The sequence below is a fragment of the Podarcis pityusensis genome, assembly GCF_964106645.2.
Source record: "Podarcis pityusensis genome assembly, chromosome: 7".
In the NCBI taxonomy this organism is placed as follows: domain Eukaryota; kingdom Metazoa; phylum Chordata; class Lepidosauria; order Squamata; family Lacertidae; genus Podarcis; species Podarcis pityusensis.
In genome coordinates, this window is record NC_138031.1 from 62,058,219 (window position 1) to 62,084,445 (window position 26,227).

The following is a 26,227-nucleotide window of genomic DNA, read 5'->3' on the forward strand; positions in this document are numbered from 1 at the left end:
AGCAAGAGGCTCTCCATTTCAGGGTTGTGGGTTCGAGCCCCACATTGGGCATAGGTTTCCTGCATTGAGGGGGCTGGGCTATATGACTTGTGGTCCCTTCCAGCTCTGTGACTCCATGATACTCTATAAATAGAATCAGGCATAATGCTTTTCTGCAGGCAAAGTTGCATTAAAATGCAAGTGCCTGTTGATTTATCGAACACAACACAATAGCAAATGTTGGGCCACCATATCAACCAATCTGATGAATGCTTTTAGGTGCACGAAGCTGCTATTTTTGTACAGCTGCTTGTGGTTTTCTTAGGGCTTCGCCATGTCTCTGATGACCTGAAGACTCATAAGAATCCCAGTCTTCGGGCTCAGGGGACACCGATTCGATCTCCTACAAAAAGCCATGCACCAAATCTGACTACTCCCAAGCCTCCCCAGCAGAACCACTGTCCTGTGTTGGAACTTGAAGGAAAGAAATGGAGAGTGGTAAGTTCAGCTCACGTATAAATGACCTTTACTAGAGTAAACTGACCTGGTTTACTGAACTTTCTCTGGAGTAAGGAGTGTGCAAAAGGTGTACAGTCGTACCTCAGAAGTTGAACGGAATCCGTTCCGAAAGTCCATTCGACTTCCAAAACATTTGGAAACCAAAGTGTGGCTTCTGATTGGCTGCAGGAAGCTCCTACAGCCATTCAGAAGTTGTGGAAGCCCTGTCGGATGTTCAGGTTCCAAAGAACGTTCGCAAACCAGAACACACACTCCCGGGTTTGCGGTGTTCAGGAGCCAAAACGTCCGAGTATCAAGGTGTTCGGGATTCAAGGTATGACTGTAGTAACATACTGTATGAAACAGCACATTCAAGCATCTCAATGTTTCCCTTTAAGTAAATGCCATAAGATGTTGGTGTAACTGTGCTCTGCATGAAATAGCATACTGCCATATTTCCACAAACGTAAGTAAATTGCGAGGAGGTGGAGCCCCACTTAAGAACATGACCTGGAATGATATGCACCAATGACGCTGGAAATAATTATGCAGTCTTTGGGAAGAATCCTCAGAATTGCTTATTTGCAAATATTGTTAGAAAGTTGGGTATGATATTAACAAATTTGCAGAACAAATATTGCTTCCAATCTAAAAGTCAAACAAAGGCTGAATTTTCAGTGCTGTTCCCCTGATGACGGGCATGTTTGACTTCTTATCACTGCAGGTAGTTTTTTCTTTAAAAATGTGCTTATTTAAATTTCACCCAAAATGTTTGGAAACTTCACCCAAAATTGGATTAATTTCATTTGTTAAAATCTCAAATAATTAAACTTTGAAATCATTTTGGATAACTTTGTCTAGCCCAAAGAATTACACAAATTACTGATACCATGTATACCTGTGTTCATTCTCAAAACACTCCTGTGGGACTTGCAGCTTGGTGGAAAAGCAGGTGATACACCAAACAAATGTAGCTGCAGGTTAGATTCTCACCCACTTTTTGTGAGATAATAGTGATTGGGAGAAAAGTGCAAATGCTACGATCTGTTAAGGCTAATCTGTGGTATGTTCCTTCTTTTCTTTCTTTTTAATGCAGGAATACCAAGAAGACAAGAATGACCTTTTAATTTCTGACACTGAACTCAAGCAAGTAGCTTACATTTTCAAGTGCAACAAATCAACATTACAGATGAAAGGAAAAATTAATTCCATTACAGTTGGTACGTGTGCTTATTTCTAGAGTGAAGACTAAGGCTGTAATCCTATGCACATATACCTGGAATAAGCCCTGTTGAATATAGTGAGACTTACTTGTGTGTGTGGGGGGGGGGGGATATGCATAGAATTGTAATGAATGTCCTGCAAAGCTTTTATAGGTGATAGCACTTTAGGACACAATTGTTACTCCTTTTGAAATCTGTGGGGATAAGAATGTGAATAAAATTACCTAGATTCTCAGAGTTGATTCCAATGTTAGTAATACTCATCCATTAAAATTAATGGACATGATTAACATAAGTCTGTTAATTTCAGTAGATCTACCGTATTTTTCGCTCCATAGGGCGCACCGGACTATAGGGCGCACCTAGTTTTTAGGGGGGGAAATAAAGAAAAAAAATTTATCCCGCCGCGCTCCGAAGGCTTGCGGATAGCTTCCTGAAGCCTGGAGCGCACCGTCCCCTCTCGCTCTCCAGGCTTCAGCGACAGCCTGCATTCGCTCTATAGGACGCACACACATTTCCCCTTCATTTTTGGAGGGGGAAAAGTGCGTCCTATAGAGCGAAAAATACGGTACTCTGTAAATCTTAATTAGCTACAACCCGCAAACACTTGCAAGTTGTAGCAGTTAATCGCTTTCTCATATGTTCAACAATAGATAGCACTGAATACATTTTGTGACCTTTTTATTTCTCCCCATTTTTCCAGACAATTGCAAAAAGTTTGGCCTTGTGTTTGACAACGTTGTGGGTATTGTTGAAGTGATCAATTCCAAGGATATTCAGATACAGGTAAACATCCATTCATAACACTAATACAGGGAACAAGAAAGATAGACTCTCCTACTCCACCTGCTGAGGTTCCACTGATCATCAGCTTCCACCAACAGCTCCTCTTTGTATTTTTAAAAAACATGCATGTTAGATGCAAAGATGCATTTAACACCGTGTCTAGTTGGGCCTTTAAGTTATATCTCTCTGTTGCTTTCATGCTCTACTTGTGAGCTTCAGCAACGTTTACACTATATTTATAACATGGTGTGACTATTAATTCTTTCCATTTTATATATGCACCTACAAATGTGCTCTTTGTGACCTCAGGCAACCTTTGCTCTTTTATAGAGAAGGAAGGAGGGAGGGGAGAAATATCACCAGGCATTGCTCTTGACAAGCAGTGACTCAGTCCATCAATCTGTGGTGTCCTTTACATCTGTTAAACTTTCAGTAAGAGCTGGCTAATATCCATCTGCTTAGTTCCCTGTACCCGCCTTCAAAGAAACATGCTTATTCTATGGAATATCCTGCTTAGGGAGGTCCTCCGATCCACTTTCTCCTCTCCTTTAGGGGGCATGCAAAGGTCATTCTGTGCACAGGTGAGATGGAGAGGAGATAGGTTGTTGATGGATGACAATATTTCACAATCTAGGTATCTGAAGAACTGCCTGCAAACCTCCTTGATTGTTTAGGTTTTCCTCAGATGGATCTTGCTCCCCTTAGCTGACTGCCTGGCACCTGTTCTGATGATATTTTCAATGCCGGGGGGGGGGGGGAATTGCCAGAGAACTGCATGTCACCTGATCCTGCTTCAATGGAAGGCCTGTTGAAATTAAAGTGGGTAACATGAGAGCAATGCTTGGCGAATTTTTTATGCAACCATTCACAGTTGTTTATAACACGGTGGCAACGGACTATGGGGGCTGACTTGTGTATTGAATTACCATTGAAATTTTGCTGGTTTTAATTAAGCTCTGCCTGGTCTGGTGGAAAAACCCCCAAAACACTTCTCTGTTGGTGTTAACATCTTTTTCTTTACTATTTTGATTTGTTATAAAGTCCTTTGATTGTTCTGCAGGTAATAGGGAAAGTGCCAACCATTTCAATTAACAAGACTGAAGGCTGTCATATATACCTCAGTGAGGAATCATTAGATTGTGAGATTGTGAGTGCTAAGTCATCTGAAATGAACATCCTTATCCCAAAGGATGGTGATTATGTAAGTGTAATATTTTAAAACTTTCTGATACAAATTCCTGAAATACACACTGAATCGTATACTGACAGCAAGTTGCTTTGAGGAAAACAGTCTTTTGGATTAAAGTAAATCATATCTGGAATATATACAGTATAATTAATATATACTCATTCTCTTTCTCTTTTTGTTCTGGTGTGGTATTCTGTATATGGTGTTAAGGTTTAGACTTATTATAAGTTATTGTTAAGTTTAAGTTGTCTGCTGCAACTGGATTTCTTTTGGACAGCACCAATCCTGAACGTATTGGATTTGTGGCCATTGTGCTCATTTGCCATCAATAGCAGTAACGCTCTGCTGGATGAAATATTAATTGCCCCTGGTCTTTTCTTCTTCTTCTTTTTTTGAATCCTGCAACATGTTTAACTTTTAACTATACATTGGAATCTGCTCTGGATCAATATTGAGTAGAATTTCTATGACAGCATTTTCTTACTTTTTGGCATTTATGCTATCCTAACCTTATGCTCTAACCCTACACATAAAAGATTGGGATGGTTGCCGTCAAATTAGATCAAGAGGAGAAATCACAACAAAAAATGCAAAAATGCCACACTTGTTTTCCCCCCTGAATGTAATCAAGAAAGTCCTTTATAGCATGACTGACTTATAAAAGCCTCCTCAGTCATGTGCCACTAACAGTGAGGGCATCAGTTTTCATAACAGCCACTTGTTTGACCAACTGACATTGTCAATCTTGTGTCCATATAGAAAGAATTTCCTGTTCCTGAGCAGTTCAAGACATCGTGGGATGGATCCAAGTTGGTCACTGATCCTACAGAGATTGTGGGTTAACTTCCTAGGGCCGGACAGAAACCAATGACCACAATCTCCAAAGAAATTCATCTTAAAACAGCAGCATGAAGAAGTAGCACTGGTTTGTAACGAGTGATAAACCTTCCAGCAGCTACTTTGTGTTCTGGAAACCATACGCTGTATTACATAGTATTTTTCCTCCACTGAGACTATCTCTGTGGAGGAAAAACGTATACTGATGTACACAACTATGTTTGAGGGAGGCATGAACGTTCATTTTGCCATGACACACTTTGAAACCACTGCACAGCCCCTGTTCACTTTTTGTAGGCATCCTGATATTCTCAACACGTCCACAATTTGACTTTGTTTGCAAATAGGTCATACACAATGTCATGTGAATGTATAAATATTTTTTAAATTAACTATTCAGGTTACTGGCTATTTCACTGCATACAGGAAGCCAAATGTCTGCATGATACACTTTTGTTATGTTTCAGTGCATTCCTTTTTTAATGTTTTGACCGGTTAAAAAACCCGTAGGAGGTTAAGATGTTCATTTTAGATTTCAGTTTATTCATGTATCACCTAATAAACCTGGAGCCCAAAAAGTCTGTAGTTCTTATATGTCTTTGTGCTTCTGAAAGTTGAAAAGGTAGAACTCTCAGCAATACAGCTGCTAATGGAAAAGAAAAGCTAGATTTTTTTCAATTTCTTATTTCCCTTAACCATCTATTTTTAACAAGGAGAGTTTGCTGTTATCTTTGTTTCTGTTCAATTTTGTTGACATTAGCTCAGAGATAATTTATAGAAAAAGTTATTTTAAACTTAAGTAAATCTGCATTCTACTGAGTGTCGTCCCCCGTCCGTCCCCCCCCCCCCCCCACTTCTCCCCTGTCCATTATAACATTTCCTTGTTTGTGGGCTTTACTGTTTACTTAGGTCAAACAGTATTTAACAACCTAATCTGAAAAAAAAAATGATAACATAAAGGGTCTTAGCTGAATGTTAAGCATCGTTTCTCCTGGATCTCACAAATGCTAATTATTCCTAGGTCTGGAAGGAACGAGAAGACAATAAAATGCAGTGTCTTCTGGGGTAAGGCCAAAGTTTACTACTTGCCACCCTACCAAACATTAATGAAGACATGGTAAGAAGTTATATAATGGTATCAGACTTAAGTCACAATCTGAGACAGACCCCCTGAAATCAATATACTTGCTATTACATTGTAACGTTAGTGCACTGATTTCAGTAGGTGCACTCTGAGTTAGATACTGCCCTGTTTTCCATTCAAGGAATAGGGTTTTGCTTCAGAAATGCCAAGAGCTATTCCACACTTGGATGTTATATGTCTCTTGCTGTTTTGTATGTAGTATCCCCCTCTGCCTGCATACATCCACTCTATCATTGTGAAGGCTGTGTTGCTGAATAGCACCAATTTTATTATACATCCTGGCCGCCATCTGTGAGTGTGCCAGCTTTTGCAATAAAATACACTTCCAGACCACTGTCTGGAGATTAGAGTGGCTCCTAATAATGCAGAAGTTGGTTATCCTAGTTATATATCTTATTTTGTGTATTGGGCAAGGGTGTATTTCTGCTTCTATTTCCATTTGTAAGGTATGCATGCATTTATTCAAAAACGTACGTTAAGAAAAGCCATAGACTATTTCTGAATAAATTTTGAACTCAGACTAAAAGGATTGTATTTTGGGAGATGGGCTTGACTTACACGGTCCATATTTTTAATTTGTAACACTAATGTGATGTGCAGTACATGTTGTATGATTTCAATACATTTTGATTTTGATTACTTATACTACTTTGTAACAGTGAAATAATGGTAATATGCTTGCAAAGCTAGATCAGGATATAAATTGTGCCTACTGCACCTTACAAGATATGTAACTCCTTCATTTTTAAATTATATTTGACTGTAGTACTGTATAGCTACTACAACAAATAGTGCTCACAGAATAAGATTTTGCTATCTGATGTTTGATCTGTATGTATAATGTTGTTGTGGGTTTAGTACATGTCATTTTTCAATAGTAAACCTGACATGACTAAAAATAAAATGGTAACTTGTTTAAATATAATGCATTGTAGAGGTTTTTTTAATAAAAAAAATGCCTTTCATGTTCAAAATTTATGGGAGATTTGTGTATATAGTAAGATGCATTTAACTCACAAACACTTACATCTGGAACTGTAAAAGAAATCAGTCTTCTTGACAACAGATGAGCTGCACTGGGGTGAGTGTCCCAATGTTGCAAAGCCACAACTGAAAAGATCCTAAGCAGAGTATGAGCCAAGAGTCAGCAAACGGAGAGGCTGAGAGGAAGACACTACACAAAGAATCTGCCCTTGCCCATCTGATTATTTAGTGATTTATTTACTTATATGTTGCCAATGTGTGTGGCACAAAGCACCATACTACAAACCCCAGTCCCCCACCAAAGGAGCTTACCAATAGGAATTTTGGAAGATCAGGATGTACAAGAGGGTAAGGAAGGGAAAAGAAAGTTAAAAGATATATGTATCCAATGCATTTTCAAATTTGCTCAAATTATATAATGAATGATGAGCACATGATTTAAGCGGATTTAAGAACTGAGAACCTTGAGGACACACGCACTATCCAGGGAAACAGTACCCATTTATCTATTTGAACTGGTGTGCTTTCGAACTGCTAGGTTGGCAAGAGCTGGGACAGAGCAATGGGAGCCTGTTGCGGGGATTCAAACCGCCGACCTTCTGATCGGCAAGCTCAAGAGCAGGGGTCAGCAACCTAAGGCCCATGGGCAGGAAGCAGCCCATGGAGGTTGTTTACTGGCCCACGAGCTGCCCCTGAATCGAATTGCCCGCTCGTGCACTGCACTAAACTGAAAATTGCGGACCGGCACGCTCATGCGCACACACAATCTGGCCTATGGAGGGATCTCCGCGGGAACGATCCGGCCCAGGCAAGATAAACCTTGCCGACCCCTGCCCAAGAGGCTCAGTGGCTTTCACCACCTTCAGCAAATACTCAGTAAGAAAAGGCTTTAAAGAACATATGTTTGGGGAAATTATGTGTTTAAATGTGAATCAATTTGTGTTCTGCAATTAAAAGCAGAATCTACAAATATGACTGTGAAAATAAAGCAAAAAAGCAAATACAGTATACCTGACTTTTACTTATCAACCTTTGTTGTGATACTGACTCTGCATAGCCACCAGGTGGCAGAATAAGCACTAGAATGTAAACGATTTCCAAACACTCCTCAGAAAAAATGGGAAGAGCTACAGTTTTGAAAATATGTTTGTTAAATTAAAAAAGAACAAATGATACTGTTAATTTTATCTTGAAGTGGGCTGTGACATTTATATTTTTAAAACCTGAAACTATTTTAGAATTCTAAGGGCAATCATTCAAATACAGGCAGAGATAGGGAAAACAATCACTCAGGTCTCAGGTCTAATTATTCGAATATATGTGAATACTCACAATCAAGTTCGAGTTAAGCACCAAGGAGTACATATAAATAAGGAATAAAAAAGTTTGCTGATCCTATAAGAGAATGGCAGGTTGCTGCTGTTCATTTCTAGTATGCAGGTTACATTGGTGTGCAATTGAATTAAAATAATATATCTGTCATAATGTTATGTTGTAGTCACCTTTGACTGGACTTAACCGTCCAGGGGTCCTTTACCTTACTTTTACCTGCTGCAGTGTCAATATACTGTTCTAGCAAACTTTCTTGTTCAGTGTTTGTGTATTTATTAATCCCACTGAAAATTCAGGCAGAGGTATTCCCAATTGCACATAGGACTGCAGCTAAGTTCTAAGACTGCAAATATGCACATTTACTTGGCAGTAAGCCTCACTGAACTCAGAGTAAATACTGATAGGACTAGGCAGTAAGACTTCTAAGCTCAACCCAAACTACAGTTTGAACTCAAACCTAAACACGTTGACTTAAAAAAGGAATATCCACCCATACTCGTGGAGGATAAGGCTGGTAGTCACAATGGTTGTATATTACTTCTAGTACCAGAGGTAGTTTGCCTCTGAGTAAGCTGCTGGGGATCAGGAATGGCAGGAAGATGCTGTGCTCATATCCTGTTTGTGGGCTTCCCTGAGACTTCTCCTTAGCTACTGCAAGAATGGAAAGCCAGGCTAGATAAGCCTATGTTCTTACCCAGCAGGGATCTTCTTATGTTACTATTATATTATTGGGGACTAGATTCTTAGAATGATAACACATTTGCTTTCTACACTGATTTTCTGAAGCAGCCCAAACTTGTAGCAAAAACTCTCACAATGAACGCAATACTTCACGCAAAGTCTGATCCAAAAGGACTTAGAAATGAGGTCAAGCAGCTGAAGCCAGCTAAACACACGGACAAAGGATGTTACGAAATAGGTTTGGCCTTACAGCCAAGAGCTGTGTCAACTTATCCCAACACAAGGCATTTGTTTATCTCGTTGGCTGCCAGGCAAGAGAGGATAAAGGATCCCCAGAGGGTCAGGGAGCTGGGGACAGGTTGCTTCCAAGGGATCCTTGTTTGCTTCAGATAATCTGGGCGAGTCTTCAAAACATAAGTCTGGCATGGTCAGCAGCACCCATACGCTGTACAACTGCCTGTTGCTTTCGCTGAAAACCTTTAGTCCCCTCTTCTAGAGAACTTGAAGGAGATAAAAAAGAGGATGTGTAAGTTGCAAGGACGCCTGGTCAAAGCTCACAGGTCGAACACGTTGCTATTCTAAGTGCACTGGTGATCCTGGGCAGCTCGGCGCCTTCTGATTCCCACCTGCAAAGGGGTATGGCAGACTGCATGGGTTCGGGATGATAGGAAACCTGTCCCAGTGCAAGGACTTTGGCCGCCCTGCCTCTTTTCCTTATCGTACTCCTCTTTATTCTGCTGCGGGCGGGGCGCAAGCCGAGCCCCGGAAACACCGAGCGGCGCAGCTGGGCGATACCATCTCACGTAGGGTCGTGAAGAGGCAGTGGTACGCTCCAAACCGTGCCTCTGGGCCTGGGGAGTCTCTCTCTCTCAGCCCCGCCTCCGCCAGTGACGTCAGAGCTACGCAGCCGGCGCCTCGAAAGTTACGCTCGGCCTGTCACGCAGATATATATTATATATCCGGCGTACGCGGTCGGGGAGCGGGATGGCCCTGCAGCTGCGCAGTGAGGCCCGCGGGCAGTGACAGGCGCCACGGAGAAGGCCACGCACCGGGCCGCGGCCATGGCAGAGACCAAGGAGGTCCCAGGCGGCGGCGACGGCGGCGGCCCTGAGGAAACAGGCGGCGCCCACACTGCCGCCGCCGCCGCCGCCTCGGAGTCGCTGAGCGCGGGGGAGTACTCTCGGCGGGTGCACCAGTGGCTGTGGGACTCTTACTGCGGCTACCTGAGCTGGCAGAGCGGCCTGGCCGCGCTCATGGCCGGAGCCGCCTCCGCCTCCGCCTCCGCCGCCCCGCCTCCCGGCGGCTACTACTACAGCCCCTTCCACTACCTCCTCGCGACCCCTCCGGCTCCCGCCGCCAGCGGCCCCGCCCCGCCGCGCGCGGCCCCGGCTTGGCAACCGCCCGCAGGCAGGCACGCGCCCCTGACCCAACGGGCCGCCCCCGCCCCCGCCGCCAGCTCCCTGAGGGAACCCGGCCGGCCGGCAGGTGAGAGGAGTTGAGCGGGGAAGGGGCGCCGGGGCTGAAGCGGAGAGAAGGGGGCGGGGGCGGCCTGAGGGTTGGGTTTCCATGGTGATGTTTACGGGACTGGGGGAGGGGAGGGAGGCGCGCTGTTTGGCCTGGGGTGGGGGCGAGAAGCAACGCCTGGGAGGTGGGCTGCTTAGAATAAGTGGAGAGGCTTATGGGCAGCGTTTTGGTAAATGCTGTGGCGCCCTTTTAAAGACTTCACCAAATCTGTCGTGGCAGAAGTTTTCCTTAACAGGAGAAAGAAACGGAACGTGGTTCTCAGTTGTTGGGCGCACACAAACACACTTGCACAAGAGAAGGAAATGCTTTCAGCGAGGGTTTGTTTGTTATTCTTTCACCTCGCCCTTCCTCCAGCTGGAGCCCAGGGTGGCTAACAACAATCTTAAAAACACAATACAGATTTCACAAAACCGTAATTTAAAATAAATAAAACAGAACGATAACAGTGTTTGGAATGTAATGCAGAAGGCAATAAACCCTCTGTTAAAATAGCACCAGTTTTATTTATTAAATACCTACCCCTCACCTCCGGGTGGCAACCCAGGGTGGCAAAATGTTTTAACTTTACACCTAGTTGTTGGCAGTGTGGAGGGACAGGGACAACTGAATCTCAGGAGGAAATGCCATAATGTTGGGGGCGGGCACTACTGAGAACTCCCTGCCTTATGCCCCTACTCCTTGGTCTTTGCTTACCGGTGGCATCATGAACAAGTTCTCTCAAGCATAGGTTGGAAGGTAACATCACCACCACCATCATCATTTTATTTGTATGCCGCCTTTCCATAGTTAAAACATTGCTCAATGCAGTTTACAACATGAAAAGATTTACATAATTACCAACATAACAAAAATCATAAACAATAAATAAAACATATCAAAAGGTACACAACCAAATGGAAAACAATTTCCACATAAATAATAAAATCTAAAACTAAAAAATACAACATTAATATCAATTACAATTTAAAATGACATAGATAAAAAATAAAAACAAATTAAAAAAGGAGCCCTCTCTGTCCAGCAGCAGCAGGCCTTTATGGAGCCAGTCAGGCCCCGCCCCAAGCCAGGTGGAGAGAGGCAGGGCAGGGCCCTTCAGGCTGCCAGCAGGTCAGTCCTGGGCAGGAGCATCTGGGGAGGTGTTCTAAAAGTACTAGTGCCAGACACCAAACCCTACATATATTAAGTAAAATAGAAACATCCCCACCCATCTTTCCCCCCCTCCACCGCTTTCCCCCTTTTCTTCCTAATGTCTCAACAAATGAAACTGATTTGTAAAAAATATTACATGGGGTGGGGGGGAATACGAGAGAGAGACATTGCACAGACTTTTGTAAATCAAGAAAATCTTTAATAAATAAATAAGTACTAGTGCCCCAGACTGTACAGGGCCTTATATGTCCATACTCTTGAACTGGGCCCTGTGCAGAGTTCTTCTTGCTACCCCATGTAAAAACATGGCAGTGGAATTCTTCACTAACTGCATCTTCTGGACTATACTGAAAGGCAGCTCCATGTAGAGTGTGTTGCAGTAATTCAACTGAGAGATGGTAGAGTGTGTGTTGGTGGTCATTGCCACCAGGCTGTCTTGGTCCACACATGGCTACTGGTTTCCATTAAAGTGAATGGGGGACAATATGAATGCCATGAAGCTGAGCAGATGTCCCCCAATACTACTGTATGGGAGCAGTCCTTTAAGGATGACCGAGATTGTTTCAGTGCCATACCCAGATCTGAAGGCAAACTGAAATTAGGTTGAATAATTAATTTTATCCTGGAATGCCTGTAGTTGGCGAGCTGTCACACTCTGCTGTCTTGCCCAGGAATGGGATATGTGACTGGGTGGTTCAGGAAGGAATGCACAACGACTTCTAAGTAAGACATAATCCATTCCCTTGGTCCACCTAATCAAGTCCCTCCTTGCTAGATCTTAAAAGCCAAAATGGGCAAGGGTCAAGAGAGCATGTGGTGGGCCTGACATCTTCTATTGTTCTGTTGTCTCCTCAGGCAACAATAACTGAAAAAAATGACAATGCTCTAAGTACCTCTAAAGGCCTAATCAACTGTGGTATCAAGTTTGGAGCAGACATTGGCTTTCAATGTGAGATTGGTCAATTTCCAAGTGGTTGGCCATTTCCCCTCCAAGGCTGTGCCTCACCAATTATTTTACTACTCAGAAAAACTCTGCTGAGCAGTTCATTGAGGACAGAGTGGAGGGGGAGGAGTAAGCTTGGAATGAAAGCAAGCCCATCTAGAGGGGTGAGCAGCTGGGTACACTTGTAGCGGCCCTTGGAGAGCTAAGTCGGCCAAGGGGCCCTGCTATCTTATGTAACCAGACTGGCTGATTTTTTGTTTGAGTTTACAACTTTATTCTAACAGGACCCCCACCCTGGCCTCAGACCAGCTGAGCCTGATAAAAAGCCTAATAAATTTGTTTGTGTTTTTAAGGGGCTGCAATAGTCTTCATTGATTTTGCTGCATTCTAAGTTCCATTGAGATGAGTGGGGCTTGCTTTCAGGAAATAGGTATAGGTTGGAATTCAACATGTCTCCCCTTCTAGAAACTTTTGGTAAAGATAAGTATGGAAGGGCTTGGGTGGGGCCCTTTGGATAAGTGCATAAGAGCATTCCTAGACCTAATTAAGGTATTTCTTGGCCAGCAGCCGGTTTCCTACAATTGTTAGTGAGACGCCTCTGGAAAACCTACAATGTCACTCAGAAGTGCAGTTTGCGGTATGATACCGTTGCATTGAAATATTTGTCATTTCTGTAGAAACACCAAGTGCATCTAATGCAGAATGTCAAAATAAAATAAACGCAGAAGCTCAAATCTTGAAATTCCATTTTCAAGCATTGATTTTCATGTTTATTTTCAAAAGGGAAATATGAAATTTAGAGTAGGAAAAAGGGTGCTTTCCAACTCAAGTGTAAAATGTATGTTCTTCCTCACTGCCTCCCTTTTAAAGCACAAGGAAGCATCAGGACTAGTTGCAAAATAATGGCATAAGGATTGATCATACAGCTTTCAAACTAGCTAGCAAAGCTGCAGTAAGGCCTCGTTAAAAGCAACCATTTAATAAGTGTATCTTACAGGTGAGAAAAACTTCAGTATGAGAGATAAGTGATTAGTACAAGACCAGCCATGGCGGAGAATTATTTTTGATTGCAGATTTACTTTCTGTTGAGAATTAGATTACATTAACTAATTCTCATTAACTTAACTTGGAAAAAGTATATAAAGTGTATTGATTAGATCAGCATACAATTACATCTCATTTTAAAATATGTAAATAGAAATAGTAAAGTTCATTAAGAGAAGAAATAGAATTGAATATAAGTAGAAAGATCATTTTTAAAATAACCATTTAACACTGTAATTGTCAATTAAATTAAACACAAGTTCTTTATTAGCACATTAGTTTCCACACATGTAATTTGAATCCCTTGATCCCTACAAATCAGCCAGATATCTACAAATAGATCCAAAGTCTACTTTCCCTCCATCCCAACCCTAGATGGTTCATGGCAAGGCCTCAGTTCTCTGTGAATAGCTCAAGTATTATTGCAGCAGACCTCGTGCCAGGATAGCATGGCATGGGAGAAGACTATCAGGCAGTCTTTTTTGTTGCTTCTCAGCACTTTGTTTTCACTTGAGAACGTTGGTTCACGTAGTAATGATTATATGGTGGTAAATTTCCATTAAGCTGGTGTGGTTTCCAGTTGTGTCTATGTGTTTTCGTGCATTATACATACTTACAACTATAATATTGCATCATTTGCCATTGGTTATGTAAAGTGAAGGGACATGGGTGGCGCTGTGGTCTAAACCACAGAGCCTAGGGCTTGCCAATTGGAAGGTCAGCGGTTTGAATCCCCGCAACGGGGTGAGCTCCTGTTGCTCGGTCCCAGCTCCTGCCAACCTAGCAGTTCAAAAACACATCAAAGTGCAAGTAGATAAATAGGTACCGCTCCAGCGGGAAGGTAAACATCGTTTCCATGTGCTGCTCTGGTTCGCCAGAAGCGGCTTAGTCATGCTGGCCACATGACCCAGAAAAACTGTCTCTGGACAAACATCGGCTCCCTCGGCCAGTAAAGCGTGATAAGCGCCACAACCCCAGAGTCGTTCGCGACTGGACTTAACTGTCAGGGGTCCTTTACCTTTACCTTTTATGTAAAGTGAAATATAATAAGCCTATCTTGTGCACATTGCACCTTTTTTCAAGCTGTTTATTTTGTATTAATACTATACTATTGAATACTCTTGTTTTTAAAAAACAGGTCGTGAATATATTATCCCATCCTTGGCTCACAGGTTTATAGCAGAGATGGTGGACTTCTTCATTCTTTTCTTTATTAAAGCAACCATAGTTTTGAGTATTATGCACCTCAGTGGAATAAAGTAAGTTTTATAATACATAATATAGAAAATGTTATAATTTCTTCTCCTCTTAACTGTGCTCTTCTTTTCATTGAATTAGAAAAACGTATAACAGAACTAGTCCATTTCAAATTGCAGGTGGAGGCTGAATGACTGAATGTTCTTCATACCAAAATAAATCCCTGAACATAGAAAACATATATGTTAAAGGTTCTAGCCAAGTTTCCTCCCTGCCATACTAGGTTTCTAGGTGTAGAACTATTTTTCCATGTAGGAACACTCATGAATGAGTTTTTTCAAATATTTTGATACATTTTAATTTGGTGCTGTGGTTTAAAAAAATGTTAGTTGTTTTGAGCCAAAAAATGTTTCTTTATTAAACAACAAACTAATATGATAATAATACTTTGTATAAGCTTAAATTTAGTTGTACCCTATTTCTCAAGCTTTGGAGTTGCTGCAAAACTCAAGTCATACTTCAAGATTTAGTAAATACAGCACTTGCTAAATGAGTGCAATAGTCCTTGGGTATAGGTGACTTTTGACTTAATGAATATTGTTTCCTTATAGAGAAGTATATTGGAAAATTATCTTCATCTTTTAAAAAATTATAGAATACTTGTTTGCATCTCACCTAATGTTTTTTAACATGGCATTTTTAAAATAATTGTATAGCTTGATAAAAGTTGAAAAGTTGGTATTGGTTGATATAAAATATTTAGGTTTTTCAGATGGGGTTTGCTTACCTCAAAATAATTAACATAATCCAGCATTTTTGTACACTTTGAAGTATTTGTAACAGTTCACATATACTACCATATTTTAGACTGTACAACTTCCCCGTGTTGGAGGAAGTTTGGAGGAGAAGATGGAGTATTTTTATCCATGAATTTTGAGGCTGAGAGTTTGGCTTGCCTAAGGTTACACTGTGAAGTTCATGACACAGGCAAGATTAGTCCTGGGGATGTCCTACCATATACTATCTCTCATGATTTTGTAGATGTGGAATTGTGCTTTTAGATGCGAAATAAGCATATTTTCTACATGAATTGAAACTGTTGCCAAGAGCGAGTAGCATCCAGCTTGTGTAATCTAAATACAGTTGGGACTGGCTGAAATATAGACACAATTTGTCATGGGTGTAGTCAGGATTTTTGTTGTGGGGGAGCAGAACCTCAGTTATTTAAGTATTTTTTATTGATTTTTCTTGATGGAGGGGCAGCTGCCCCCCTTGGCTACACCCATGCAACTTAATTCTGATTCCTTAGTCACTACTCAATTCTATTCAGTTAAAATTCCCATCAGGTGAAAACATTTGACAGGAAAGTGGGGATTGAATAGAAGTGGGGGGAAAGTGGGGATTGAATATTGTAGTGCGATATTGTATGTTAGTGTTATTGATTACTAAAATGATTTTTTTTTGGTGCAGGGATATATCCAAGTTTGCCATGCATTACATCATAGAGGAAATAGATGAAGACACTTCCATGGAAGATTTGCAGAAAATGATGATAGTGGCCCTTGTCTACAGATTGCTAGTCTGCTTCTATGAGGTATCTAAGCCTTAACTACACGTTCAGTAGTGAAGAGTGAGAACATATGTCTTAATCCTTAGTGAGCTTAAACTGACACAGATAATGAGAACTTTTGGAAAAGTCACCGATATACAAAATGAATTCCTATTTTATGTTACATTCTAGTGTGACCAAGAAGCAGAAGCCACTATCTACATAGTCTCTAGGGTTATTGAGTTGCCCAGGACAGGGAGCAGGTTATCCCTCCCTCTTCAGTTATATCCCCAGTTACAAAACATGTTTTGAAGTTCTTCTGGTTTCATCAAGTTAGCTTCATTTTTAAAGTGTTTGCATTTGGAAGGTTTTGCAAGGTAAAATATTGTTTCCTGGCGACAAAATTTGAAATGGCATTTATTTTCAGATTATTTGCATTTGGGGAGCAGGTGGAGCAACCCCAGGGAAATTTCTGCTTGGGCTTCGAGTTGTGACATGCGACACATCTGTACTTATTGCACCAAGTCGCGTGTTAGTGATTCCATCTTCTAATGTGAGCATGACAACGTAAGTTAACTTTTTTGTATCACTATTATGTTGATACAGGTAGTGGTTCATCAATTTTTTCTAGTTACATTGAATAAATAGTTATTTTTTCCTTCGTTCAATAGAGCCTTTCGATAAGGTCTTTTGCCCACCTCCACTTCAATTTCAAGGTGGCATACAGCCTAATTAAACTTTATACAGTAAGATTTTTTAACAAAATAAGCCAACAATAGAGACAGCTGGCATTGAAAACAACAAGCACTATAAAGACATTTTTAAAAACCACATACATCAGTAGGCAGAACTTATTTTATTTTTGAACTAATAATAAGACTAACTTCTAACTTGATACTTTAGTGGGCAATCCTATGGCAAGTTCTGCTGGAATGACTAGCTTAGGATTCAATAGATTTCGGGCTTAGCTGGTTGATCCCTGGCTCAGCTGGTGTTAAGTCCCTAACCCTGAACTCTGTCGAAGATACACCAACGTAACTTGTTCATCCTAGTTCAGCCGGTGCTCAGATGGCACTCAACTGGCTGAGCTGAAGGTCATTGGGCCAAGGCTGGTGTAAGCCCCCAAAAGGGGGATTCCAGGGGTATGGTGCGACCAGATTGGGGGGCTTCAGCTGGATCCTAAGCTCATTCAGTTCAATCACATGACCTGGCAACCCAGCATAGAAAACTATTTTAAAGGCAAGTTTTCCCTTTACCAGGCTTTGGCAGAGCAGCAGTATCCCTGCAGCTGAACAGGGTTTGGATCCAGTGTAACTTTGCATCAGCTTTACTTACACTGGCTTTCTTTTTGCCAGCTTCTTGTGCGTAGGATTGTTCCCTTCATTGTCATCTAACAATTTATGAGGAAGAAAGCTTGGTTATTTATAACTCCCTGAATTACTGTTCTGATTTTTATCCTTATGAGGTACAACAATCAGAACCCTACAGGGTATTCTATGGTGCGACAATGCTTGTCTTTGTATAAAGGCATTATAATATTGAATCCTTTACTAATGATCTCTGGTTGATTTTCCTGGAGAAACGGTGTTTGAATATTTAATGAATGGAAGAAATACGTTAGTAAAACACAAAATACTAGTTGTGCAGCAGTACACCAGCTGTGAAGGGGGAACATGGCTTTGGTGTGGCTATGTTAAGAGTGGATTCTTCAAACTAGGACTAATATCCTTGATTCTGAAGGTAACAATAGAAAATTTGTCTTAATGAAAGCTGATGTGTATCGGTTCTCAGAAATGGGAAATTATTCTGAGAGTGGGGTTGGTTTTTTTGGTTTTTTTAGCAGTTGTATAACTCTTGTCAAAATAACTCGTTTACAGAACTGAAGAGGTGACATATAATTTCTTTTCTTTCCAGATCCACAATACGAGCTTTGATCAAGAATTTTTCTATTGCTTCCTTTTTTCCTGCATTCATTACCCTGCTGTTCTTTCAGCATAACCGAACAGCCTATGATATTGTAGCAGGAACAATTGTGGTAAAACGAAACGGTGTCAGATGATACACAAGGAAGCCAGGATTCTACTGTTCAAATGTGCTGATGACATCTGGTGGATTTCTGAATCTGTCACTCCAGAACAGTGCCAATGATGACACTGAACTTTTTTTTAAATTCCAGCAGTGCCATAAACATTGGAGAAAATGGCACTGATATAATTTGAGAGTATTTGAACTGATCAAGAGAATTAGTTATCTTCAAAAGCTATTGGCAGCCTATGGTCAGAGTGTCTTCTAGTGTATGAGAAATGCTAGTTCTACAGTGAGGGTCCTATAGCAAAAGAGAGACTTATTTTTCATGAACACTCAAAACTATTACAGGAGATAACCAAAGGGATTATAGTGTTTGCGGCAAATTGCTAGAAGTTATATAATGCTATGGTGGGAGACTTGAGTTGCCACTTTATAAAAGCCTTATCATGAATTTCTCATGCAAACATTGTATTTTAATACTCAAAAGTTTTCTTTAAACATCTTGTGTATCTTGCATGATGAAGAGATCTTGAACACAAATCCAGTAACTGAATATGTGCTATATCATGGAAGGCAGATAATTCTGGTATTGGTAAACTGGTATATATTGGAGTTCTGGCAGTATTACTATAGGGAATAGATGCAAATTACATGTTAATCACTGCTTAGGATAAGGAAAAGTTTGATTTCTCTCTCCTCCCCCTCCCCCTTTGTAAGAGCACAGAAAACTTAAACTAGTGCAAAAAGGAGAAAAACAAAGCTTCAGATTTGTTTAATGAGAACCACAGTAAGTTTGAGATACGAGCAAAAGGAAGTTTATGCATAGCCTTTTGCACCATTTTATAACAAAATATTTTTTTAAAAAATAGCCAGTAACACTATCGCTAAAGCAATAGAGAATCTGTGTGATCTTTGAAAAATCAAATATAAATAGGTGCACTTTCACTTTATCTGGTTGTGTGCCTAGATAATTTAAATTATCCTTATTGAACAAAGCATATTTTGCATGATTTATTTTTACAAATAGAATATTAGCTGAATAGCACATTGGTATCAAGTTTTTATGGCTTGGCAAACTTTAAAAAGTATTACCATTCTCCCTTAATCTTCTGTTCCCTTAAGATCAAATACTATGTAACCAGAACACAATGTTTCTATTAATTTGTTTCTGGTCATTTGATAAGGAACTAACTTATTGTAATGGGATATTGCTGATTTTTTTTTTAAAAAAAAACACGTCTTTTAAAAATGTAATTATTATAACATACACTGGTGTTTTCAAGTTATTGCAGTATCTCAATTTAAGGAAGTTCACAACTGAGCCATTGGTTTAGTTTTGGAACTGGTGTACAATGGTGTTGTGAGATTCAGATTCTTGTCCATGTACATAAGCAGGGATCTCAAACTTGACAGATCATATGGCTACAGTGGTGACTTTCCAAATGTAACAGAGTATCATAAATATTCTTCTAATTAGACAAACAGTTAAGAGGGAAGGGCTGCTGTTCAATAGGGAGCAGCAAAGAAATATTATTTCTCGCCTCACAGGAATTTTGAGAAGTCCTGTGTTCAAATAAAGATGACTGTGCGAGAGCCTCTTGGAGGGGAGATCATACAGGAGTAAGTACTTAACATTTCTCCTAAAATACATTTCTGGAAGGGTTAAAAGTTTGTGCCACGGCTGCTTCCTTAACTCGTCTCTTTCCATCTTTCTGAATGAATTAATTTTCAGGCTGAAAAATCTGCAAGTAGTCTTGCTGCTACGGTTTGCAGCACTGAACATAAATGCATGTTGAGGAAGGCCTACTTACAGGAGAGCACTGATGGATTGGGAGATTTACCACACCCACTTGTCTTATGGCAAATATCCTATTCCTTAGAACTAAAGAACCTATGAGCCAATTGGCAGGCAATGCTAAGTTGAACTAGTTTAGCATGGGTGTCTTGAAGAGATCTTGGCCACTGCACTTCTCTGCTTCTCCCACACCCTGCTAATGCATGCTTTGGGTGTGGAATGTCATTCAGACCTCAAGCTGTAACCAAGGTTTGTTCATGTTTAGCTTTAGGTTCCTGTCTTCATTAATTATAACTTAGCACTAATTCAGTCCCTCTGAGAGAACTGCTGGGCTGACGAATCAATTAAGCTCTATGAATCAAGTAGTAAGAGGTAGCTCCACACAGCATTGCTGAATTATGTGCTACTGTAGTTTATCCTAGCTTAATTAAAGCTGATATCAGTTGGGGATAGCATGTCTGCTTCTGGTGTGATAAGATCATTCAGTTACTTCCAACAGCAAGGGATAGCAGAATTGACTACCTGCAGAGTAGTCAGGCCCAGAACAGTGAACCATGTGGAAAATCATGGAGTGGAGCTCTGACTAGTGGAAGTCACAGTCCATCTGGATGTGAAAAAGGTTGTTACCAGTTCAAGGATTGTGGATTTTGACTTTATGTTTGCACTACCCTTCTGAGTTGCATTTAACTTGTAAGGTGTTTTTTGCACACAGTTCCATCAATTGAAGGGTACGTTTCTACACTTTTAGTGAAGCTGAGAAAGACACAGTAGCAGCAGCAGCAGCAGCAGCAGCAGCAGCAGCAGCAGCAGTATTATCAGTTGTAGAGCACAAAGGACACAAACTGCTTTGATCAACTATTTTAGTAATGAATACTGCAGTACTTGTGTTACTAGATATTATAAAGATTAATTAAGCCAGCATTTAAACTGCCTACATGATTGCTTTTTTATACTTTGGGTATGTGTCTTTATGTTGCATTTATCAAGTTGTTGCTTTGTTGCTCATAGCTGAGTATTACATATTTTAGGCTTTAAAACCCCACATTTTTCAGTGAATGCTGCTAATTACTGACTGCTGGGGCTGATAAATTTATTATGGTCATATGTTATTTTAAAAGGTGCTTCATAAATTCATCTTTGTTTCTAGACCCTTGGCTCATAAACTAATAGTTTAGTTGCATTACTCTTGAGCCACCATGCTTCAAAAGGTCTCAGGAACACCAGAATGGAAAGGTTACAAGTTTTTTTTACCTGCCCCCAAGCATATACAAAAAAGCCAGCCAGACATGGAGTTGTGCATATTGCGAAAGCAGGTTCTACGTCACAAAGTAAATTGCCCACAACTGGCAACTGCTCCTTGACTTCTTGCTTCCCACATCCCTTTCCAAAAGGGAGTAAATGTGTTCAGCCACTTAAGTTATTTTTCTTTAGGCTATCAAACATGCTAGAAACCCATCCCTGAGGACTGCTAGGATAAAAGCAAAATACGTGGGACAAAATGTTCTTTGTTTTGAGGACTTTGGCCCCTGCAGCAGAGGATTAGGGCAAGAGAAAACAATGGAGAATGGTTTGCTCAATGGTGATAATGCAAGCTGTTGGAAAAACATAGTTGAAAGGTGCTTATCCAGTTTTTTTTGAGGCATGTATATAAACCTAAAGACCTACTAGCCTTAAGATAGCAGGAAAGGGGAGAAATGAGCACAAACCTCCTGACTGGAACTCTTGAAGGGTTCTATGGACCTGCATATGGGACTGCAGACCGCAAAGAAGAAGAACCTCTTATAAACCAAGCTGAGACTGTTAATCAAGGTACCTGCGATCGTTTATCTTTCACTTGCTGCCAGTTACTTGGCAGTAACTATTTTAATAAAGACATTATTGTCGCTGGTTTATTACGTATGACTGCAAGGTAAAGTGTATTCAAATGCTCCAGACAACTGTGTTTAGCCCTCTGGGTTTTGAAGTTCAGGCACTCTGTTATTAGCACAATAACAGATGCATTTAATTTACATTGATCAGCATTTGTTAACTGTAAATATAAGACGTATATCCTACTAACAGAGAATTTGTAGATTCTTGTAAGACCATGTGCTTATATTAAAATTCACCACAAACATATTTCCATAATTTTTATTGATGGCATTTATCCCATGGTTTAACATGTTAATTATACTGTAATAAACATGGCTTTAATATTAAACTTTTCCTTATTATCCAAAGTCACCAGAGTCCATTTCCGTAAATATAAAAATATATACTTAACACTTTGTACAATACTGGTTTTTGGTCCAAACAAAAATGGATCAGAAAAGCCAATAAACTCACTTTAAGAATTCCCAATTTTAAAGGTCTTTAATGGATTTAGGCAACTTTGAATAATGAGATTTACATAATAAAATCTGAGACAATACTAAACAAAAATTTGCTGTAACACACAAAATTAAAATTTCAAGTTCACAGATCTGTTATGTAAAAGTACATTGAGAAACTGAATTGTATTTACACATTTGTTTCATAATAAAATATTGAAAAAGCGAGACAGGTGATAAGGAGTAAGAATGAAAATAGAAAGAGCATCTAATTATTGAATGAAGTACTACTGATCTAACTAGTCCTTAGCATGGACCATTCTTTAATCATTCTTCCTCTATCAGAAATTTTTAGTGCACAATACACGCAACTCGCTCACTTCACACATACATCAGCACAAACTCCGCATAGAAACCACTCATTATCCACATTCTCTACTCTATACAGACTCTCCTCTGATATAATTACAATTTCGAGGTGTCAGTAAACGCAGATGAGCGCACAAAGTGGTGCAAACAGAGGTATTATACGAAGCCATTCGCTGTGCAGGCTATATTTATATCTATAGCCAGACCATGCCAAGTCAGTGGAAACTCTTGGATTCTAAAATAGTTTTGCTTAAGATCCTCCCTGCCACCAACTCTTAATTATTTAAAAAACCTAAATGGGGAGGGGAAAAAGCGAGCAGAGTTTAGGCAGACCTGGCTTCAGCTAAACCCAGCATGAGGTACAATTCAGTAATTGAACAATGCAGGGCAACCAGCTGTGGGTAAGAAAACTGTCTGTAACAATCATTAATATTTTATTTTCTACGTCTAACAGCTGTCTTTATCTTCCGAACAGGCTGCGAAGATCCAGATGTGGAGAATATATTTTTCCCATTATTCCTGCTTTAGGGAGGAAAAGAATTAAACATGAGGAACTTAAAAGTGATAGTCATATGTCTTAAAGCTTCTAATATTGTGGAACAAAAATGGGGAAAAAAATCCACTGTAAAAAACCAGGCACTTGAGTGAGTATCCCATAGATCATTTACTAAATACATCATTTTTTAGAGATTATGTCACTCAGTTAAGGAGTTGTAATCTAAACTTTTGTTTCAAGGATAGCTGCAGGCGTATAATTGATCTGAAAGGCTTAATGCCATCAGCTTTAAATATTCATTTCCAATAGCCACAGTTAGATTGAAATTTAAATTTACAGCAAATCTGTAGATTCAATTAATGCAAAGTTCATCCTGCCTCCCACCCCGGCACTGCTATTCAGTAGTGTGGAATTCCCATAGATGTACCTAAAAATGATTCCCTTACATTACAACATGTGCATGGAAGCACTAGGAGATTGCACCTTCAATATATATACACCCTGCCACACTATCATGCCAAGTCTTAACCCCTTCTTACCCTGGGTTAAATGATGAAGGCTGGGTGAATGAAAATCCCGAAGAGCCACCTGCAGGCTGTGCTGGAGCACCAGAAGCTGCACCAAAGGTAAATACTCCTGGGCTGTTGCCTGTAAAGTTGAAATTAGTACTACTTCCGAACTGGAACACCGGGCCTAAGAAAGCGAGATAACCAAGACTTAGCCTCTTGGATGAAAAGCATTGTTTCGCAATTATTTGTCTATGGGGAACTTTAATTTCTTAAGAAGCACTAAATAGGGGATTAAAAAGGAGAATGCAAGTATAGTAGTTCACAAAGCAACTACTGCATTGCTGGAGTGCACCAATATGATATTCTGGATTCCACAGAGCTAAATCTAAAAAAAAAAAAAAAAAGAGAAAGAAAAGCATGTTCAAGAGCACACACATTTATTTAACAAGACCTTCCGATGCTACATGGCAAAACTCTTCTGAAACCAATGCAACCTTCAAAAGCAGTTTCTAATACAAAAAAGAAAAAAATCCACTTCGCCATGTCCAAATCCACTGGCACAGCTAATGTAGTTTTTTGTTTCTGGCTAACTTTCTCTCTCGTTTTCTGTCGTGTGTTACACAGTGCAACAGATAGCATATATCCTAAGCATTAGCTCTTTGGATTATATTTTGGCTGAAATGATTCATAAAGTATGTACAAAGCCATGGATCTTCAGAGGAAAAAATATTCCAATAAAGGAGATGTATCACACAAAGCATCACATCAGTATTCTTGGAGAAAGGAACTAGATCAGGGGTAGGCAACCTAAGGCCCGGGGGCCGGATGTGGCCCAATCACCTGCGGACGGTCTGGGAATCAGCAAGTTTTTACATGAGTAGAATGTGTCCTTTTATTTAAAATGCATCTCTGGGTTACTTGTGGGACATAGGAATTTGTGTGTTGTTTTTTTACCAAAATATAGTCCGGCCCACCACATGGTCTGAGGGACGATGGACCAGCCCACAGCTGAAAAAGGTTGCTGACCCCTAAACTAGATCTTTCAAAATACATTGTGTGTTTTTGACAATAATGCTTATCTTTCTCCACGTAAACATTTTACACTCCTATGTTCAGTATCCCACTGAGGTGTAATTTTATCAATACAAAACAAAAAATTCTGAGCACAGAGTTAAAAGGAACTTATCATTTATAAATTCTATGCCATTTGCACAAAGAATGTGTCTGTGTATAAGGGATTCTCAAACCAAGAAATCACCTGTGCTCTGTTGTACAGATGTTTTGACATTTGACTTGACCTTCCATGCATACTATATTAAGGTAAGCACATACCACTTGAAACCTAGCGAGATCATTTTCTGTTTCTAGTATTATATCAATACTACTCAACTTTTCAAATCACTAGTTAATTTGCAAACAATTTGATTCAAGAAGTATTTTAAAGTGGCACTCATGATGCTAGCACAGGTTAGCATGCAAAGACGACTGAAAAATTAGGATGGAACAACTTAAACATAGCTCTGCCTTAGCAACACCACCAGCCTACAATGCAAGACCTCTAGAGGTTGCACTTACCAGAATTAGGAGCTGTACTAGAGCCAAAACTAGGTGGTTGGGTAGTTTGTTGTCCAAAGACAGGAGGCTGTGTACTGCTTGACACGGAGCCAAAAGCTGGAGGCGCAGGCTGAGCACCAGTGGAAAATAATGAGGAGGAGAGTGATCCAAAGGTTGGAGCAGGGGGCTGGCTGGAGCCTTGACTTTGACCAAATGTTGGTGTTTGACTGGCACCAAATGCAGGACCAGTTGCAGGAGCTGAAGACCCAGAACCAAACACAAATGAAGAGGATGAACCTAGAAAAACAAGTGAGCAGAATAAACTTGAGAACTGCTCTCGGTGGTTAAGAATCTAACTCTTTAGACTCTACCCTGGGGTATATAGGCTTTTGCTTATTTAACAGTTTATTTCAGCTGATCTTTAATGTTAAACTACCTGAAATGTTCAATAACTCTACCTGCTCTTTTATCTCTGACTACAAGTGGATTTGCATTGCTAATTCCTGCATGTAAACTGTCAGAAGCGTCCCTACCAAAAGTGCATGTGACCGTGCCTCAGAGTAAACTACTGTTAAAAATGGGTACATATGAAGCTTATCACCAGGTCAATCCACTGCTAGGGATGAAAGCAGTCCTCTACTGAACATCAAGTGCCTAAAACTAATGCACATACATGTTGCCACTGTAACACTGCACTCCATTTTTGCAACGGGAAACAATTGAAGGGAAGGTAGGCACATTGACAAAGGGAAAACAGAAGGTATCAAGAGACAGCTGGCTGAAGGCAAAGTAGCAGGAGGAAGAAGACTTCCAGTGAGTGCAGAGGAAAGCATTGTTTTGAACATTCACGTTGCTACAGTAAAACATTACAGCAGTATTTGACGCACGTAGAGCCAATCAATGGAATGTATGTAGCTGGTGTAGCACTGCTAGTTACGATTATGAACTGTGCAATCCCTGGTTCAATGTCAGCTCAGCCAACACCACACTGGGTAGCTTTAGAAAAGCTGGTCTCTCCCCCCCCTCCCCCAACTTAGGAAGAACATTATATAAGTATCATTGAATTTGAATCAGTTGGATTTGTTATGGAACGTAACTGTCATAGCAC

General features: G+C 40.3%; 3 protein-coding genes across 7 annotated transcripts in view; 2 read left to right on the forward strand and 1 right to left on the reverse strand.

Moving 5' to 3' along the window:
• The window catches only part of CAP2 (cyclase associated actin cytoskeleton regulatory protein 2), a 45,183-nt gene extending 36,961 nt beyond the window's left edge, over positions 1-8,222 (forward strand). For all 3 annotated transcript variants that reach the window (XM_081015304.1, XM_081015303.1, XM_081015302.1), the window contains 5 exons: positions 305-477; positions 1,574-1,697; positions 2,404-2,486; positions 3,547-3,687; positions 4,435-8,222. In XM_081015304.1, the coding sequence (XP_080871430.1) occupies positions 305-477; positions 1,574-1,697; positions 2,404-2,486; positions 3,547-3,687; positions 4,435-4,518 (605 nt within the window). In that variant the 3' untranslated portion in view covers positions 4,519-8,222. The remainder of the gene's footprint in view (positions 1-304; positions 478-1,573; positions 1,698-2,403; positions 2,487-3,546; positions 3,688-4,434) is intronic.
• Positions 8,223-9,581: 1,359 nt separating this feature from the next.
• FAM8A1 (family with sequence similarity 8 member A1) lies at positions 9,582-21,777 on the forward strand. Its single transcript, XM_081015311.1, has 5 exons — positions 9,582-10,138; positions 14,452-14,572; positions 15,981-16,104; positions 16,487-16,626; positions 17,974-21,777. The coding sequence occupies exons 1-5, from the start codon at positions 9,715-9,717 to the stop codon at positions 18,116-18,118; spliced, it is 954 nt and encodes a 317-aa protein (XP_080871437.1). The 5' UTR covers positions 9,582-9,714; the 3' UTR covers positions 18,119-21,777.
• Positions 21,778-22,977: 1,200 nt separating this feature from the next.
• NUP153 (nucleoporin 153) overlaps positions 22,978-26,227 on the reverse strand; it is a 42,802-nt gene continuing 39,552 nt past the window's right edge. For 2 of the 3 annotated variants that reach the window (XM_081015272.1, XM_081015270.1), the window contains exons 20-22: positions 25,141-25,416; positions 23,596-23,749; positions 22,978-23,082 (exon numbers count right to left, since the gene is read on the reverse strand). In XM_081015272.1, the coding sequence (XP_080871398.1) occupies positions 22,995-23,082; positions 23,596-23,749; positions 25,141-25,416 (518 nt within the window). In that variant the 3' untranslated portion in view covers positions 22,978-22,994. The remainder of the gene's footprint in view (positions 23,083-23,595; positions 23,750-25,140; positions 25,417-26,227) is intronic. The other variant, XM_081015271.1, reaches the window with a different exon arrangement.